The sequence below is a fragment of the Falco cherrug genome, chromosome Z (assembly GCF_023634085.1).
Source record: "Falco cherrug isolate bFalChe1 chromosome Z, bFalChe1.pri, whole genome shotgun sequence".
Classification (NCBI taxonomy): domain Eukaryota; kingdom Metazoa; phylum Chordata; class Aves; order Falconiformes; family Falconidae; genus Falco; species Falco cherrug.
In genome coordinates, this window is record NC_073720.1 from 40,192,996 (window position 1) to 40,212,256 (window position 19,261).

At 37.9% G+C, this 19,261-nt stretch overlaps 1 protein-coding gene across 1 annotated transcript in view; it reads left to right on the forward strand.

The window, feature by feature from the left end:
- TRPM3 (transient receptor potential cation channel subfamily M member 3) overlaps positions 1 to 19,261 on the forward strand; it is a 286,239-nt gene that overhangs the window by 190,066 nt on the left and 76,912 nt on the right. The window contains exon 8 of the mRNA XM_027800386.2: positions 4,557 to 4,680. Within this exon, the coding sequence (XP_027656187.2) occupies positions 4,557 to 4,680 (124 nt within the window). The remainder of the gene's footprint in view (positions 1 to 4,556; positions 4,681 to 19,261) is intronic.

Below are 19,261 nucleotides of genomic sequence, written 5' to 3' on the forward strand. Positions count from 1 at the left end.
ATCATAATTACAGAGAAAATCCCCTAAGCTTCCCATAAAGGAGGGCAGGGAATAATTTTCACATCACACTGATACTTTAAGGATATATTTTCTGTATCCTGAATAAAAAGAATAATTTAAAAAAAAAGAATTCACAAATGAAAAGTTAGAAACACATTATGTGCAGTTCTTTGAATGGAGAGTTTCATTTAAAGAACTTCAAAGCATTTTGATAACAAGAGGTTTAAAAAATACTATAATGAACATGCATTTTGAAATTGGGTAAGAGCAAAATCTTTATAAATGTCTAGCACATTGTACAACTCCAATATTAAACATCTCTGGAGAAAAAAGACTAAATAATTTAGGGAACTGGCTATATGCCAGATATTTCAAATCCTCTCCAATGTTCACTACAAAATCATATCCCATGAGTTTGAAAGACTGCAGTGTTATTGAGTCGAATGTCTATTATCTCCTCAAATATTAGGCATGACTTAAAATAAAATTTCTTTCTGAGGAGGGACAATGCCAAATTGCTGTCATCTGTCTCTTCTGCATTGGCCAAAGCAATGAAGGGAGTTCTGTCTTGCTGTTTATCTTCTATCATTTCTTGGACAGAAATACAATGTCACTTTATTTACTTCATCAATTCAGTGTCAATCCATCTCTTGCTGGATCCAAGAGATCTTTCTCCCTCTTTTCCTGTGGTAAGTCCATACAGGTCAGTTCTGATAATCTGATGCATTGAAACTAATGCTAACATCTTCTGTAAAAAAAAAAAAAAAAAAAAAAAACGCGCTCTTAGCAACAATTATGAGTAGATTTTTTTTTTCTGAAATTAAAAGTAGATGTCTATAGGTCTACTCTAGATGCTAGCTTTTTGACAGTAGGTATCTAAATTCCACCAGCAATCCAACTCCTCTGGGAAAAAAAATGTTGATTACCTGGACTAGTAGGAAAATGGGCTTACCTTAGGTATTTAGTGAATGAAAGAACAGATTTGAGCTATGTGGGGAATGAAAGAAAAGAACAGGTTAAATTGTTCTTCTGTAAGACGTTTTGTTTAGGCAGGAGCAAGTTATCTGCAGTACTGCTTCTATGGCAGTGGAATTCAGGGAATCATGCCATCAAAGTGCCCCAGACAGGACTTTATTGGTATCTTGCAAAATACTTTTTGAACTGAAGCCTAGCAGAAAGCTGATAAAAATACTATGTTCATCTGACACTATCCAGTTTTCTTAGGATGGGAGTGCGCTGACTTTGAAGGACATCTTAATCATAGAGTTTCAGTCTGGTAAAGTGGGCAGTTTTATGCCTATGGAGCTTTGTGCATATAAGGTTCATAATCCATGACAGTAGCTGCTGAATATACTGTTCCCAGGTTAAAGGCCAAGAATCTCTTGTGTTCTAGGTTAGACCTCTAAGTACAAGACTCAAGAGCCACCTCTTTTCCCCTGAATCTAAAATTAGGAATCTGTGATTTTAAAAAGTGTGTGCTCAAGTTGTATGTGTACTAAATGTGGTTGTCTTTGCATAGTGGATAAATCATCCCTCCATATGCAAGTCCCAGTAGTTTTGCTCACAGTGATCTGTTGCTAGTTTTATGTGCATTGGATTTGGTGTATGCGTCATAAGTTTAGCCTTTAATAGCTTGGCACATTTTGTGTTTTTCCCAGTTGGGTAACACACACACGATATGAAACCTAACGCTTACACATTCCTAAGGAGTAAATGTGATATAGCCTTGGTATGACTGATTTCAGTTTACACAAAGTTTACTATTATAGTTTCTCTTTCTGATTACAATCACTTCAAGTTCTTTGTCTCACGAAGACATTGAGCAGGCTTGCTGTAGAATTGCAGACCAATGAAATGTTAAAAAAAAAGAAGTAGTAAGGCTAGAAAACTGCATAAATGAAATTATGACAACAAGAAGTTTCTGAGGGGTGGTACTCAATAAATGTGTACCCCACTAGTTAGGGAGCCACTTCTTGATGCTTCTTTTCTAAAAATCTCAGTCTCTTTCACATGGAGTTTGTTTTATGTGCTGTTTAAACTTATGATATGAGACAGTTTCTGATAGCTGTAATGCAGGAAAGGAAAGCGATGGCTGTTCAGGAAGCCTCAGGACTGAATTCTGCTTTCATTCAATGCTTATGAAAGCAAATTTTTCTGGCTTTCTGTGTGTGTTAACCTGAAAGAGAGCCAATTTCTGAAATTGAATTTCAGGTTTGGATTCTGCACTTTTTTTAAGGAAAACTAAATTATTATGAGAAAACAGGGTGGGTTTCATCCCAGAATCTTTGGAAATATTTTCTGCACTTCTCTAACCTTAGATTCTTCCAATCCCATGAAATTTTTCATATACTTCATGCACTTTTCAAACTTTTTCATGTACTTCCTTTTTATATATCATTTCCAAAGGAAATAAGAGCTTTATTTAAATCTCATTTTAGATTCTCCAGTTCTCTTCAGGAAACTTGTTCTTAGTGATTAACCCCTTTTTTCTTTGTTAGATTGAAGGATCAAAAATTGCATAGTTCTGAACCGCTTAAATTTACAGTGATAGCATCGTTTTGTTAAGAACAGCCTTCCTGATTAAAGCAAATATCCAACTGTTGTTTTTTTTTAAATAGCCTAAATAGGGGGCTTCAGAATTTATATCATATATGACGTACTAATCTGAAACTCAAAGTATTTTAGGGCTTATCAGGGTGTTAGCCTTTCCAAGTTGATTGTCTTTAACATGAGGCAAATCTACAGTTCAACCTTTCTACAGTTCAGTGTTCTGCCATCGTTTCATGTATCCACATGCTTGCAACATCCTTGCTTCTGTACAGGTGTTCAGGTTATTTTTTCTTATAATCCTCACACAGAAAGTCCTCTGCTGTCAGCTGTCATAGTGGCCCACCAAGAGGGCTGGAGGTTTTAATTAATTGTTTGTTGTCTTTTTTGGGGGCAAACAGGTCATGCTGCAGAGAAGGAGTGCTTACATAGTGAGTGAGCATTAACTGCAGTGTTGTTGCCTCTCCAGCATCCCAAGAAAAAAAAACCTCTGGCTGTGCTGCTCCTCGATGAGAAAAGGAACTGCAGAGGTAGACTCCATTCGAGAAGAGTCTGTAATAAAGTAGAACGCAACAGGAGGAGCCAGGCATAGAAAGAACAGTGATCCACAACATGGTCTAAAACCCCATGTAAACTTATTTTAATCCAAACACATTGACTTCTGCCTTACAGGCTTCTTTTTGAAATGGAAGTCTTACTCAACAGGGATATTTACAGTCAAAGTCAAATTTGGGTAGAGAACATATGCATTCCACGTGTCAGGCCTTCTATATTCTCCTATGCACCTCTGTACCTCTTTCCCATTCCCATTCGTTGTCTCTTCTAATGGCATATCTTTTGCAGGTATAAAGACTAGATAGTTAAATCCTATTTGAAATTCAATTGTGTAATGAGTATCCTGCAGTCTCATTTGGGCTTCCTTGCTGCAGAGAAGTACGTGCAACTTTTACCAGTACTACGAAATAAACAGTGGTACGGTCATTGTTCTCCCAGAGCAGCTGCCATAAGCTAACAGTGACTTTTAGATACTGTGCTGCTTCTGATAATTCTTGGCGGTTGCTGCAGGGCTAAATCTTTGTTTATTTTCTGTCATAATATATGAGTCATGAAACCTCTCTGATTTTCATGCCCCCAGATGATCAACAATGACTTAGCCTCCAAAACAGTCAGTTACAATTTTTAAGGGAGAAAACTGCTGTAGTGTAGAAGCTTTAATACATCAAAGGATACATATTCTAAATTAGAGCCCACTATTTTGTAAGACATTAAGAACAACATTTTACGCAGAACAATTCTGAGGAACAGGCTTTTCAGTGTCAAGGGATAGGGTTCAAGTACTAATATTCCATGTAATATTACTATCTGTTTGTGCTGTTGGGCCATTTTTTGCAAGTACTATCATTAGCACTGAGGAGGAATATAAAAATGGTTACTCTTTAAAATCCCATAAGATGAGCATGAACAAAAGCAAAATGGTTTCTTCAAGTGGACTCAGGAACAGAGAAATATTTTTTTACATTTTCTTACCTGGTCGTGTGCAGCATTAATAATATGAGTTGAAATATTCAAGCTAAAATCAAAAATACTGACAACACAAGTGCTCCCAGTTTCATAAAATGAGCCATGAGTTGAATTCTGCTAACTCACTGATAGAAAGGGCTCTTCAGTTCAGCTAAAAGTGTTTGTCTCCCTCAAATCCAGGCTGTCAATGTGGTTCTTGTTTTTGTTAGGATATCCCATAGAGCTGATAGTTTGAATGACCTTCTATCATATAATATGTGGGGACTGAAATAAAAAACTTTGGAGAGAAGGGACCCCAACATGATCAATGTGTTTTTCTATTAACAGTGTTTTCCAATTTGCCTCTGATGGTTTCAGCAACTCCTGTCCTTCAGACCTGTCCAAAACAGCCTGCAGTGGTTTGTTGTCTAACTCTTTGGTCCTCGGCTGAAGTTGCAATGTTCCCTTGTATCTGCTTTTCTACTATGTTTTTTCTTTTTGAATTTCAGACTTATCAACGAGTCTTTGAGGGACCAGTTGCTAGTTACCATACAGAAGACTTTCACATACACCCGAACCCAAGCACAGCACCTCTTCATTATCCTCATGGAGTGCATGAAGAAGAAGGAACTGGTATGTTCACACTTTCCTTAGAGGCAAAGAGAGAGCTCAGTGCATTATTTTGCTCAAGTCTGTTGAAAGATTTCACAAATCTGATCACTGTGATCCAGACTCTAAAGAGATATTATATCATGCTGACTTCTGTTTCCTTTAATCTGTATTTTCTCATTTAAAGTTATTAATCTAACAGATCTGTTTTCTATGTAAATTCCTCTAAATTTCCTTTGACAGGAAAAAATCCAGATTTACTGGATTACTTTATTACTTTCCAGTCATCCTCAGGCATATCGTGATTAAAATTCTATCTCATGTAACAGAAAGCCTCAGAAGGAAGCGTAATTGTTTATCTGTCACTGGGATCATATTTTAAAGATGCTGTAGAGTTGCACAAGTATCACTAGGGCTATTACTTTATTATGGAGATGTGTGACAGGAAAAGAAAACAGCTTGTCTCCAAGGCTCCTATTCTGCAGTGGCAAGACTATACCTTTAACACATACTTACACTTTCTTGAAGAACACAAAATCTTTCAACAGTTTCTGGGAGCTCCATGAGGCTGCTTTAGCAGAAGTATTTTTGAAGAAAAATCACATTGTAAAAAACTTGGGATTCAGTTCCGGGGGCGGTATTTCTGATATTATTTTCTGATATTATTTATAGATATAGATATAGATATAGATATAGATATAGATATAGATATAGATATAGATATCGATATCGATATCGATATCGATATCGATATAGATATAGATATAGATATAGATATAAAATCAGTGATTTCATACTGACTGAAGAGACATACTTAATTTTGTAACTTAAACTTTCTTCTGAGCTTTGTTTCTGGTCCATAATGGAGCTTCCTGGAATGCCAGGCTGACAGTCTGCCACACTTTGTGTAGGGTAATGCTCAAGAGGAAAGATTGGGTTTCATTTTCTGAAACTGAGTTTTTTGTGACTTCAAGCTCTACAGTTCCTTTTCATTTTAGTTGAAAATACAGCATAGAGTACTTAATACCACTGGAGGAGGACAGTGGGGAAATGGTTAGGAAGCGTTAAAAAGGCTGCTTTTCTAGATAGAGCTTTGCAAAACCAAAAGTACTTCTTTACATGATTTAACTTGCCAAAAGCACAGTATTCTGTTCAATAACCAGCAGTTCGTGCATCCATCAAAAAGTGGTCAGCCTTCCTCATGCATAACTAATCATTTATATGTACCACAATCCTCCGGCTTGTACCTTGGACAATGGCAGAGAGGAGAGGATCCCAAGGGTAACTTTTCAGGGAAGACATGACAGCAGCACACAGTTCCACTATGCTGTTGCAATGTAGATGGTTGACAGAACTGGACATACAACAGTCCCTGCTGCCACCTTCTTCCACAATCATAATTCAAACTGTACAGCAACTTGAACACCCTTTAGCTATTCACAATTAGTCAGTGCAAACCATAAGGTATAGACTAGTCATCCCTTCCCTAGCTGAACTACATTAAGATGGAGAGTTCTTTTTTCTTTTTGTCCCCTCTAAATTCTCCTTTGCATTGAAGATTCTCAGAAAAATATGATTGTGCTACAGAAATACTTTTCCTATCCATTAATGTTTGCAAGATGTACCATGACCTCCATGGCACTTGAGATTGCTTTACATGTGTAGTACATATGTGCCTCAGTCTACATTAATGTTGAATTTATTGTCATGTTTCTTATCAATGATTAACAGGGAGAGCCCATTTCTGTTACTGTAGTAGCAATAATAATAATAGTAATAATTAATAATAGTAATAATTGTGATGATGACAACAACAATATGTATGTATAGGATCTATGTGTGAACCAGAGCTCTGCATGCAACCATAAAAAACCTGCCTAATGATAGAAGACAGAAGAAGGGAATGAGGAAGGGAGCGGGGGAGAGAGAGAGAGCAAAAGAGAGGGAACAAGGGAGGAAGGAAGGCAGGCAGAAGGAAAAGCCTGAAGGCAGGAAAGTAGGAAGAAATGAACAGAAAGTAGAGACAGACACTGAATTATCAAGACTGGAAAAATCTGGAATCCAGAAGGAGCTGTCAGGCTTTGAACAAACTCTGCTAATGCAAAGTTAACTGTAATATTCACATCTTTATTCCAAACACAGTTGTGCATTCCTTACAAGTTTCTTTGCAGACATGTAACCTCTATCACCACTGACATTCTTTACCTACATGCCTTGTGAAAAGCTGTTCTCCATGAGATGGTTTGCCCAAAATTAGGTGTTTTGAATTTGAATTTGTGCCACTAACCCAACCATATGTAAAGAGGATATATTAAAACAAACGTTTTTCTCTGGTACCTCAGTTGTACTCAGGGTGTTAATTTTAGCAGTGGTATGCTAGAAAGATTTTATGTCTGAGGTGTGGTTGCTAGGCCACTGGTGTCCTTTAAGACTCATAACCTTTTATATGAATTTAAAAGAAAGATGATGGATTTAGATTAGATACTAGGAGGAAATTCTTTACTCTGAGGGTTGTGAGGCACTGGAACAGGTTGCCCAGAGAAGCTGTGAATGCCCCATCCCTGGCAGTGTTGCAGGCCAGGCTGGATGGGGCTTTGAGCAATCAGGTCTAGTGGAATGTGTCCCTGCCCATGGCAGGGGGGTTGTAAATAGATGGTCTTTAAAGGTCCCTTCCAACCCAAACTATTCTGTAATTCTGTGATTCTATAATGGTAAAGATGGTATTACCTGAGGAGATGGATGACCCTGGAGATATAAGGTGTTCCCAAGAGTGAGTGGTGACCACTGGTTCTACAAAACCAGATGTTTCATGCTTCCACATGTGTTCCAGCTCTTGTCCTTTCTCAGGTTTGACTTTCTGATTTGGTTGTGCACAAGACAAAACACTGCTTGTTGAAGGGGCTACATAATTAGTCTTATCTCCTCTCTCCCTAAAGAAACAAACAGAAGGAAGATGCAAAAGTTTGTCTCAGAGAGCTCAGCAGCAGCCAAATTGATCATGGCTATCTTCCCTAAGTTCACTAAGTGCCTCACTGTCTGACTTTGTGGCTACTGAATTCATAGGGAACAAAGTAGACAGTGCTGGAGAGGCTTGTCGTATTACAGTGTGCTACTACAAAATTAAGTGAAAACAGGGTACAGGCAGGAAGTACTTATAGTAAAGTATGTCAATACGGATGTGGAGAGAGAAAATAAAATGCAAGTTAATCTCTGGGAGGGAGAAAAAAGCTATCTTTGAAATATTTTTTCCTACTCTACCTACTTAGAATTTGTAAAGAGACTGGAATCTCCTTTATAAATTTGACGTGTGATGGCCAGGAAGAAATCATAACAAAAATTACCCTGTTCACAGAACATCGGATATGTCAAGTTCTGACATTTTGGACTTCACCCTTTAAGAATGGTCTCTGAATTGCATGCCCAGGGAGCATCATTATTATGATGTGCAACATTCCATTTATTTGATAAAGTGTAAATTAGTTTGTTGAATAAAATCTGAGTACACAAGCTGGATGATAAAATGCGGCCATAGCAGAGGAGATATCTAAGTCTGTTAGGTTCGCAAGACAGAGCAAATTCCACTTCTCAATTTCATGACTAGTTTTTATTAAATTGTAAACTTAGGTGTGTTGATACAGCAAGCATCAGAGTTTATATTCAGAACTGTATTTGGACCAGTGTGCTTAATGAGGTTTATGGTATAAAAATCTATTTTAAATGAAGTAGACTATACAGGTCATTTTATGTAACTGTAGATTACAAGAGTAGGAGAGTGTTTTGTGCATGATTTATGGAGATTCTCTACTGTTACATTTGCATAGATGTCTTAAAAAATGTTTATGCCATGAAGTTCCTAAAATAGGAGCCTGAAGCTGACCAAAGCTATGTGGGCAGAAAGCAGCATTGTAAAGTCCAGTCCACACTTTTTTCAAAAAGCACCACAAACATTTTTGTACATGTTCTCATCTCCTGCATGCAGCTCATGAGAAGTTAAAACAGCCCATTTGGTGATACCTTGCCTGCCACTAAAAAACTAAAAAAAAATAATAATAGCGGAAGGTAGGGGGAATTTAAGAAAATAAAGAATTTATTGCTTTGGACATTTGGATTCCATATCAATTAGTCCAAAGTTACAATAAGATGGAATTCCATAATTTAAAAAAAAAAAAAAAAGGAGAATGAGACAGTCTGTGAGGGTGTTTTGGGATCTTCTTTTCTATTGTGATTACCTTGCTGATCTCAGAATACAAAGAGCAGGTGAGGGCACCGCCTGAGGACTCAGTCCAGCAGGGACATTTCCCACTGGAGCCTCAGCTTGAGCCCAGAGTCAAGTGGCAATGAGGAAGGGAATCCCTCAGATCGCAGTCCAGAGGGTTCATTTCCGATAGTCTCTGAAAACACATTGTGTTGTGTTGTAGTTCAGAAGTCTGTTTCCAGCTGTGCAAAGGAGCATTTATTTCTGCCTCAGTAAATAAATTTGCCTTACTACTTTCCCTTAAAGACAGTTATTCTGGTACTTGAGATTCCTGACAAATACAGGCTGCTCCATTCTTTTAGGAGTATTTAATTATTTTGTGGCTTAGACAGCCACGTTGCTGGAGTGCTTTGTTCACAAATCACAACGTAAATTTCTCAGGAGCCAGAATGTGCTTTCCAACAAGCTGTGTGGGTCCATCTGTGGAGTTTCATTGGGCAGGCTCTGGGGAAGGCTATTTCGGTAAGCCAGAAAGGTCCATGTGCCTGAAAACAACCACACTTGTTGTCAGATGTATTTGTGATAAAACTAATGCTTCCAAAATAGTGCTTTGAGAGTGAATAGACCTAACCTTATATCCATTTAATAGAAAAGCCATTTGCCGTAAATCAGGATAGATCCAATTGTAGTACCTTAGTAATCAAAAAATGGCCCATTTACACCAGTAGTAAAAACTGTGTACCACCTCCTGGTTGTTTTCTTATTACTACCATGACCATTCTGTGCTAAAGTTGTTTTCTTGAATAAAGGTTCAGTGACCACATTAAACACTGATAGTGTCATTGCCTACCACTGCATTACAAGAAAGGTTTGCAGAACAAAGTGTATGGAGCGTGAGCCTACATTTGTGTACATCCATGAATTCCTGGAACTCATTTCCACATAGAGGCTACAGACACAATTTGTTTCTTGCTTCAAGAGAAACAACAAAATCCCATCTTTATCTTACGTTAGCAAGTAAAGGATATTTACTTTACTTGCCTCTTCTTTTGTTATTCCTGTACCTCAATGTATGGTCAGTCCACAGTATGCAGTGTCAAACATAATGGCTCCTTGGGGACAGCGTAAGGCTTACTTCTACTTTGTGCTGCTGCGTGTGTATATATGGTAAAGGGTTATTCCAGATGACTTCATGACTAACTTGCAACTCTGGTGCTGTCAGATTAAACAAAACAGGTGTCATGCTGAAGTAGCTGGGTGCATTGAGCTGAGGTCAGGACAGCCTGCATCATGAAGTTGCTTGCTATTTATTTTTTCTTTCAAACAGATGTGGATCCAAATTGTCCAGAAATGCACAGTTGTGCTGCAAGGCTAACATTTGTACCCCAATATTATCTTACTAATGCAGGGCTTTGACTCACCTTATTGGTTACTTACCTAAAGTACTGGGAAGCTGTTGAGTGATTTAGCAGTTTATTTTCTATTTGAACTACAAATAAGACCTCTTTGTGGTGGTTTCAGCTTTGTCTGACTGAAGAGGCTGGAGCAAACATGTCCTTGTCTCTGGAAGAGCTTGACTTGATCATATACTGTCTGCAAAAAAGCATTGTCGTTTTCAGCTGGATGTGCAGGGTCAGTGAATTAGTATGCTATTAAACACCATCTGCAGTTGTTTACTAGCATACACGTAGATATGTTCTGAATTAAATATTAGTTAAATCAGACGGACTTCTAAGAATTCACCAGAATGTAGTCACACTATTTCTTTGGGCTTCCCAAAGGTTAAAAGGTTTATTCAGATCCATTTTTTTAAAGAAATTTTTCTTCAAAAACAAATAAATTATTTCAGCTAAGATTTTTTAGTGCTGATGAATTATTTTTTTTTGTAGAGGAGGCAGAAGAGGGTTGGTGACTTCTCAAACAGTAAAAGTCAACCACAGTTCCTGCAGGAGTTTAGTTGCTGTGATCAGCATGTAATTTGACAGTAGAGATCTGGAGCAGGAAAGCATCAAGTAGCCACTGACCTGCTGGTTGCTAAAACAACTCGAGTCTCTCCCTTGGAAACACTATATGAATTTCCATCATAAAGTGTGCTGATGCTAATTAGTTCTCTGCATCCAAATGGAGGTGCTAATCCTCTTCAGCAGTGACTATAGCAACACTCCTAATTTTTACGAAGGTTAAATCTGCTGTCCAGTCATTGCAAATCAATAGAATTAGTCTAGCGCATAGACCCTACCTCTTTAGGTAAGTGTTAAGATGATGATTACAGGGTAGTTTTAAATTCTGCAAACCTCATTTGATTTCTTTTTGCTAAAGAGATAGAACCGTATTTTCTTTCTTCAGCTGCCAAGAAGTCATATGGAGTTAGCTGGGCTTTGCCATTGACTTCACAGAGAACAAAATCTAATCCTAGGACCAAGTTTTTTATGTCAGTAACTCAGAGAACCAGTTCTACAAGCAAAGCAGTTATATACACTGTAAGGGAAAAGAAAAAAAAAAAGAGAAAAAAAAAAGACAAAGGCAGCTGTTGTATTACACTGAAGCCTTGAAAAGCTTTTGATCCTACCAGCTGCTTTTCAGCTGCTGTCAGATGAGGTAGGGCTTCTGCTAACAGAAAGCACAAGTATGTCAGACCAAATGGTGAAGCAAAAATGTGCAATTTAGCTAGTTACTTAGTCCATCCTGAATCTCTGCTGTACCATTGTCAGCACAGGTCTGCAAAGACCAGTATTCCTTCTGTTGGGTACATTCAGTAAGCAGACATTTTCTGGTTTATTTGGTGCATACTGCATGTACAATTATCAGAGATGGAGTCGCCTGGTAGATACTAATGCAATGTACTACAAATGTCCTCTTCCTGTGTTTTCTGTGATTAAAATTACAGCTACAGGAATTAAATTTAGAGTGTCTCTTTTCCCTCTGAAAATATAAGCCTGTGGAAATATCCATTACCCCATTTACACTATTAACAAGTAATTCAGGGAAATGCACACGGAGTCATTATGCAGCTCTGTCAATTGTCCCAGTAATGGAAGTGAAGGCAAAGCAGTACTGTGTGACACAGCAGCAATATAGACTTAATTTTTGCAATCAGGGAATTGGAAGGGTTCCATGCAGTTTATAAACTCCACAATACTGTTCAGAAACCTTTCTTACTCCCTGCCTCAGTTTTGTCTGGGGAGCTGTAATTTCCTTTGTGTTTCTTAGAAAATATAATTACTCCTTCTGTAGCTGTGGATGGGGCACAGAAACCCATTCATTATGCTATAGTATCTTAGTCTTAAGTCGAGGAGCTCACTGTATGAGTTGCAAGTTCTGTGCAGATACAGCAGTAACTGCAACTTTACTGTCCTATAGAAATATCTTACACTAAGTGAGCTGTCTTTTCCAAATATTACCTACTTAGTCTCACCAGCAAACAAGCTAGGAAACTTATGGTTTGTGGCTATGTTTGCTGCTTGGTTTCTGTGCGTTATCATGACATTGTCAGCTTAAATACAGAATAAGCATATGCCTGCATCATCTATAGCAAAGCAACCTGGGCATCCATGTACTGTCAGACTATTTGAAAATACGTTGCAAAGCAAAACTAGAAATTGAAGTTTAAGATGGAGCTAGAATCCCTGATTTTAATACTGTTGCCACTCCACCAACTGACTGTAATTCTAAGGTCAGCATTTTCAGTTCAGATTAGAAGACATATCTTTGCATGTAAATCCTGCAGACAAATATGCTTAAGGCAATGACTTGCAAGACATAATTTTTCAGTATATACAGCAGAGGGAATGACCAAACTGAATTCTTGTTCTTTTAAAGTAACAATATTAGGTCTATTCATCTCAGTGATGAGCTATTTACATCACTCATGGCTTTTTTTATTAATCTTCACCTTGAAAAACAGTTCATTTTTACATTGCTTAGTATCTGTGAGCAAGATACTCACATATGCATTACAGGTTAAATTATCTTACTATCTCATTAAAAGCACAGAATGACATAGCTTTCTTGGCTGTTTTTTACAGAAATTGTCCTACCCAGGACTTAGTTTAACAGGAGAGCAGAGACATTGCATATCAAAGGTTAGGTGCCAAAAGGAGCCTATTTGTTCAAGAGTAAAACTGTCCAAGACTGATTTGCTGCCAGTTCTTAGCTTCCCAGAATGAGCTAATAGGACTTTTGTGGGAGCACCCACCCACATAAAGACCAGAGATAACTGAGACTCTATCTAAAACAAAGCTCAAGTGGTACACACATGGGTCTTACTCAGAAGGTCAGACACACACATAGATAAGAAGTTGATTGTAACCCCTGCAGTCTGTAGCATGGGTGCTTGCTTATCTGTCAGAAGGGTGCCTGCTGGGAGAACTAGCCATTTGATGGGGTTACATGGCAGCAAACTTCTTTTACAGCATTTTATTAAGGCTTTTCCTTGATGTGTGCTGGAACCCATGCATGGTTCTTACATCATCAGTGTATCAGTGTTTGTGGGTAATAGCTTCTTTGGGACCAGTGCGATTAATAAACTCCTATATACTAGGTTTCAATTGGTCTTAATTCCTGTTACTTCAGATTCAGCGGTCAGAGCTGAATCATGTCCCTTTATACGTATTTAAGTCATTTTATGTTTTCAGAAGAAAATCTATAAAGGTAGAACCTTGTCAATACCTCCAAGAACCCTCTCTGTAGAAGAGCTGGAGAAAGTGAACTACATCACATTTACTCCACGCTTCTTTCCTGAATGGAGGTGATGGAAGAGCTGGGATTACACCAATGTGTGAATGAAAATGCCTACCTCATCACCCAAAACCATTTCTCTCTCTGTGGCTGTTCTTAACCAGTTCCAACACTGCAAGGCTACATGGAAACATGTCTGTGTTTATCATCACAGTCTGTTGATGTGCACAGACTAGTGATTTAAAGGACAACATCTAAATTCTATTCCCTTGCTTATACGCTTTGTGACTCACAGTTTACATTTACTTGTGTTTCTTCAACTTCAGAATCAGGGACTGGTATTTCACTGCCTGACTACAGTCATGAACGGCCTAAAGTAACAACAGCGTGAAACCTGTTTGTAAAAGGGAAAAGGACTGTTTTCAATATTTTTATTCCCAAAGATTCATTTTGGCCATCTATTCCACTGGAATATATGAGTATTCCATTCCAAAATGTTAACAGTGCTGTAAGGCTTAAAAAGTATGTGCAGATTATGAAATAAAAAGTTTTTTATATGGGATGGAGCTGTGAGGTTTCCATATCCTTTTCTTTTAAGTCATTAAGGGGTTGACACATCCATCTCATTCTGGAACAAAAGTTACCAGTTCCAGGGAAAGCCAAACATTTACAGTAACTTCTGTCAGATGATTTTCTGTGCACCTAGTGGCTCCTCAGCTGCAGAATTGCTGCCTTTCTTATAAGCACTGATTTTTTAGTTTTTTCATTGCTTCTTACCGGACAATGAGTCTGACAAATTATTGGATCAAAGGAAAACGTGAAGTTTTACAGTGCTGCCACAACACAGAAGGAGATGTAAAAATTAAAAACTGTACAACCAACGTTCAGACTTCTCCCCTCATATCTGCTCCCTCTTATTTCCACATTTGGAATTCTCTTTCTTACTCCTCAGAGTAGTAGACCACTTAATTTATGTTTTCCCTAAATATAATTCTCTCTAATCTTTCTCTTCCTGGATATTCTCTTATTTGGCCCTTTCTTCTGCAGTATTATCCATTGACTCACCTGCTCACTTTGATCTTTGTTATGCCTTCACGTCAAGCAGCTTTTCTCCTGAGTTAAACAGGATTATTCACTGCAAGAAAAAAGGAAATGCTTTCCCTTCTTATCTGAACCATTTTGAGGCTTTGCATAACTGACTTCCTTTAATGTTTTGGTTTATGCTTTGTTTTATCAAACTCCCATTTTTCTTTTCAGGGTAATTTTCCTCTGAAATATTCAGGTAGGCCTAGCTAAATTATAAATGTCAACGTGTACTCTAGAAGGAATTGCCTATTTTGCAGAACCAACCAGTGCTTTCAGACAGGAGAGTTTCAGGTTGTATTTGCAATTCCATCTCCCTTTTTTTAGAAAAGGGAGATCGTTTTTTTTCTGACTTATGTAACTGAGATGCATACAAACAATTTGTGTGTTTGTCAGAAGTGAGATTTAAAGACATTAAAAAATTTTATGGAGTTAGCAGGAAAAAAAATCACTCTGAATTTTAGATCACCCTATATTTTCTCCTGCTGTCATAGCGAAAAATGACGGTGAAAAACAATTCTGTCTCTAAAAGCATGAATAATTCGTAGCATTCTTAAGATGCTATGAATACAGTATGTAACGAGAGCACTCTGGCTACTTTCTCTGCTCTCATCAGTGCTGCCCTCGTTTTCTCCTCTGTCTTCAGCTATCCATTGTCTAGTCAGCACACATTGCCAGTCTGAGATGTAGAGAATGAATTTGCTTCTTCATCTCTTGTCTCCTTCATGAGAGAGAGTTAAAACACCTTTCTGTGCAGGTGTGTACTGCATTCTCCCTGATGATGTGGTCTCTCTAAAAAAATACAAGGTAGAAATCTGAATATATTTCAGCTAATTCTTCATACTCTGAAGTGATTGAGGTTAACCTTACTGTAAAAAAAAAATGTTCACGTCATACAATATTTTAGAAATACTAAGTACAGCCTGGTGCTGCATGGCTGTTCATATGCAGTCCTGGGGCCTTACACTGGCCTTAAGTAGAAGCAGTTCTTCCATCTCTGTGGAGTTTTCAGAGTAAGTCCTAGAAAAAAAGTGGTGTGGTGGGAGGGAAGAATTCACTTTTTGGTTAGAAAAGGCATCAAAACAGGAACTGAATATGGTAGTAGTTGGGAAGAATTTTTATGTCCTGTGATTAATTTCACCAAACACTGTTTTAAATTATTTCAAAACAGTTTTTTACTTTAATTCCCATCTCTTGACCTGGCAAATTTGTAGTTAATGATGACTGTGGCTGCTGACACTACCTGTGCTTCTGCTTCTAGGAGTAAAATGAACTTTGTCCATGTAGAGTGAAAACCTGTTCACAGCATAGCAGCTCATACTGATGGAAGTTTATAATTTATTTATCCAGCTAGGCCTCAATATAGCAAACTATGACACAGCTGTGCTGGCTTAGAGAACACTCTATAAAGCAATACACACAGATTTTTGTGTCAAGGCATTTCCTATACATCTATATTAGCTACTCATCAGGGCACTAGAACTGCTTTTGCCTGTCTTCTGCACAAGTTCTGACCTGTCAGGCACAATAGATCTGCTTCACCCAGATTAATAAGGGACAGAAATGTGAACAGTTATTGAGGAACCAAGCAGGGGAACACGTTGTAAGAATTCAGAAATTTTGCGATTAGAACCTATTACAACCTGCTGTTTGTCCTCCTAAGTGTCTCAGTGTTCCTGTGACTTCAGGGGCTGTCTCACCTGACTTCATTTGCTTTCTGTTTGACCACACCTTCCCTACTCAGCATCTATTTGATATATTTTCTTCTTACTGGTCCTTTGATTTGGCAGCTGCCATTGAGGAGACCACATGTACACATCTGCCTATGGGCAGCTGTGATCTGTATTTCTAAGGTAGCCCTGCCTTTACATACATATAGAACTTGGGAAATCCTAAGTAGCAGTGTAGTAGTTGTGTCTCTCAGTGTCTGAATAATTTCCGAAAGTCTGTTTGGTATTCACTGCCCTCAGGTAAGATGGTATTACCTGACTTTGCCTATACAAGTGCAATGCAGTATCAGTGTTAAGGCAGGAAAACAACAGAATGAATCATATTAGGCTAAACTGATCCTGCTTCACCAGAAACTGTGTAAAGAGAAAAGTAATCTGTCAAACAAGAATGGATCTGGTGCTAAACACAAAGCAGAGCTGTTTGAAAATGAGTGCTTTTGTTAGAGTCTAAGGTCAGATCATGTCTTCCCCCTGCTGTGTCCTGCACATACCCCCTACACACACAGACACATCCCCTCATGCTCATGCACCTTGCTTTCTATCCTGCTGGGGTTTTTTTCTCCATCTCTTTGGTTTTTTACTTGCTTCCTACCTGCCCTGACTGAAAATTAGGTTTCTACCCCACTGGACTGTAATTATTGCTGGCAAGTATCACAGTGTGCTGCAATTATTGTGCTTGCGGAGGTCTTTTTCGGCTCAGTGATTTCCTAGCACATTTTCCTAGGAAGAATTAGGACACAACTAGCTTTTTTTCTGGAAGTTAATCCTGTTCACATTAAGATGCTTCAGTAGAATCTTCAATGAGGCAGAGGGGAGACCTTTCCAGTTTTGGGCAGGCAGGGGAACAGTGGGGTCTTTTCCTGCTTTTAAGTGAAAACATCATGCATTTTACTCGGGCAGGTTTTGTGGAGGTAAATGAGAGATAGTATTGTGACACAACGGTTTGAATGGTAGGTCCCAATCAGCTCCTCCTGAGAGGAGCGCAGCAGAGCTGGTAGTCCTTGCCTAGCTACCCCCAGAACTGGAAATAACCAGTATTTACTGTACTTTGCAAGTAGAGCACTATGGGCATATCAAAAGAAATCCAGACATTAAAGTTAAATTTAGCAAGAATCTCAATGTGTATTAACACTATTTTTGCAGTGATAATAAAAAAAGTTAATAAATTAACTTTTATTTGTGATTCAGAGGCATTTTTGTTTGTGTGTTTTCATGTGAAGATTTAACTCTTCCTTCAGTGCAGTGCAATACCGTTTTGTATTTCCAAGGGATGGTAACATCAGATTCTATTATATTTGTAAAGAATAGAAGAAAATTCTATTTAAAAAAGCTTGCTGTTGGAAGTCACAGTTGTTCACTGATATGCCTCAGGCAATTACCTGAAAAAGTCATTTCAAGCCAATAAATAGTGTGAATGCTGAAAAAAAGGAGGAAATAAAAAAAAGACCAACCCGAAAATACCCAAGGTGGTGGCAGAGGAACATGAAAAACAGTTCTTTTACAATAATTGAGTTTAACATCAACAATTGAAACTACCAGCTAGAAGGAAATAATAATGTGGCCCAAATCCCTACAAGAAAAAAAAAGTACTTGGGATTATTTTTTTCTTCTTTGAACATAAACTCTTTTTCAGCTCAAAAGAAATTGCTGAGTAGGGTAAATGGTAGGTTTTCACTCTGATGCAGTTTCACTATGCTCACAATAGAAAACCATTTTATACATACAGTCTGAATTAGTTCATCATAAAGAAAATCTCTCAGTTTAATCTTTACTTTTTCCAAGCAATGGAAAAGAATGGCTAATAGAAGTCTGACTAATACTGCAACTCTTACCCCTTGTTTTCTTTTGGCAGGGCAAGCAAGTCTTCAGGATGTATTACTATTTAACCTCAACTTCTTGGTAATGTTTTTTATAAGTAAATGTCCTGGATATCATACCAGTAAAAACACCTTACTAGGTTGTTTTTCTTTTCTTTTTGCACTGAAGCTGTAGAGAGGTTAGGACTCTACATCAGACTTCAACAGGGCTGCAGTAGGTCTTTTGAAAGGTGAATAGCTCTTAGGCACTGTCTCCTTTTCATTTAGAGAAGAAAGGCTTTCTTTTTTTCTTGGTAATGAGTTATTAAGTGAGTTTCTAAGTCTTTAATTTGCTGTTATTTTTGCATCTGAGTGGCAGACATTCATCCAGCAAAAGGTAGCTGGGAATAGAGTTTACTGACCCAGATATTTTCCTTTAGCACAGCCGTTCAATATACATTAGTGCAGTAGCATCTGTAGCCCATTCTAACATGGATCTAGTCAATGTCCTATTTTAACTGCACAAAAGTGTTGTTTCTCAGTTCTTTGAAGTGATTTACCTACCGGAGTATCTGAAATGGCAACTAGCAAGATATAGGTACATTAATGAATCTTCAAAGTAGATTAGTATCTTGCAAATGTAAAATTCTTACCTGTTAATTGGGGGGAAATAAATCACAAGAACAGGTCTCCAGCAAGACAGACAGACAGGCTTTTTGAGACCTAGAGATACTGAACAATCCTAGGTGTAAAGTCTGCATAAATACTTAAGGGTGTGTCCCTATTTCCTCATGCCTCTGACTACAAAAATTAAAGGATGCTGGAAAAACTACAAAGACAGTAGAAGTAAAGAAGTACATCCACATTTTAGGAACAATTGCTGTCTCCTCATAACTGTACTCATAAAATGCAGAAACAAAATTCATTCTGGAAAGGTCAAGAGAGTCTTTCACATAACACACTAGCATCTCATCCAACTACAAATTGTATGTTTTTCCGCCTCTCTGTGTTTTACACAGCTTGTTTATTTTCTCTTTTTATCCACATTTAAATGTGACAGAAAAAAACAAAGGAGCATCATGTGAGGATGCATTCCCAATAGAACTTGTGAGAAAAGGCAGGGG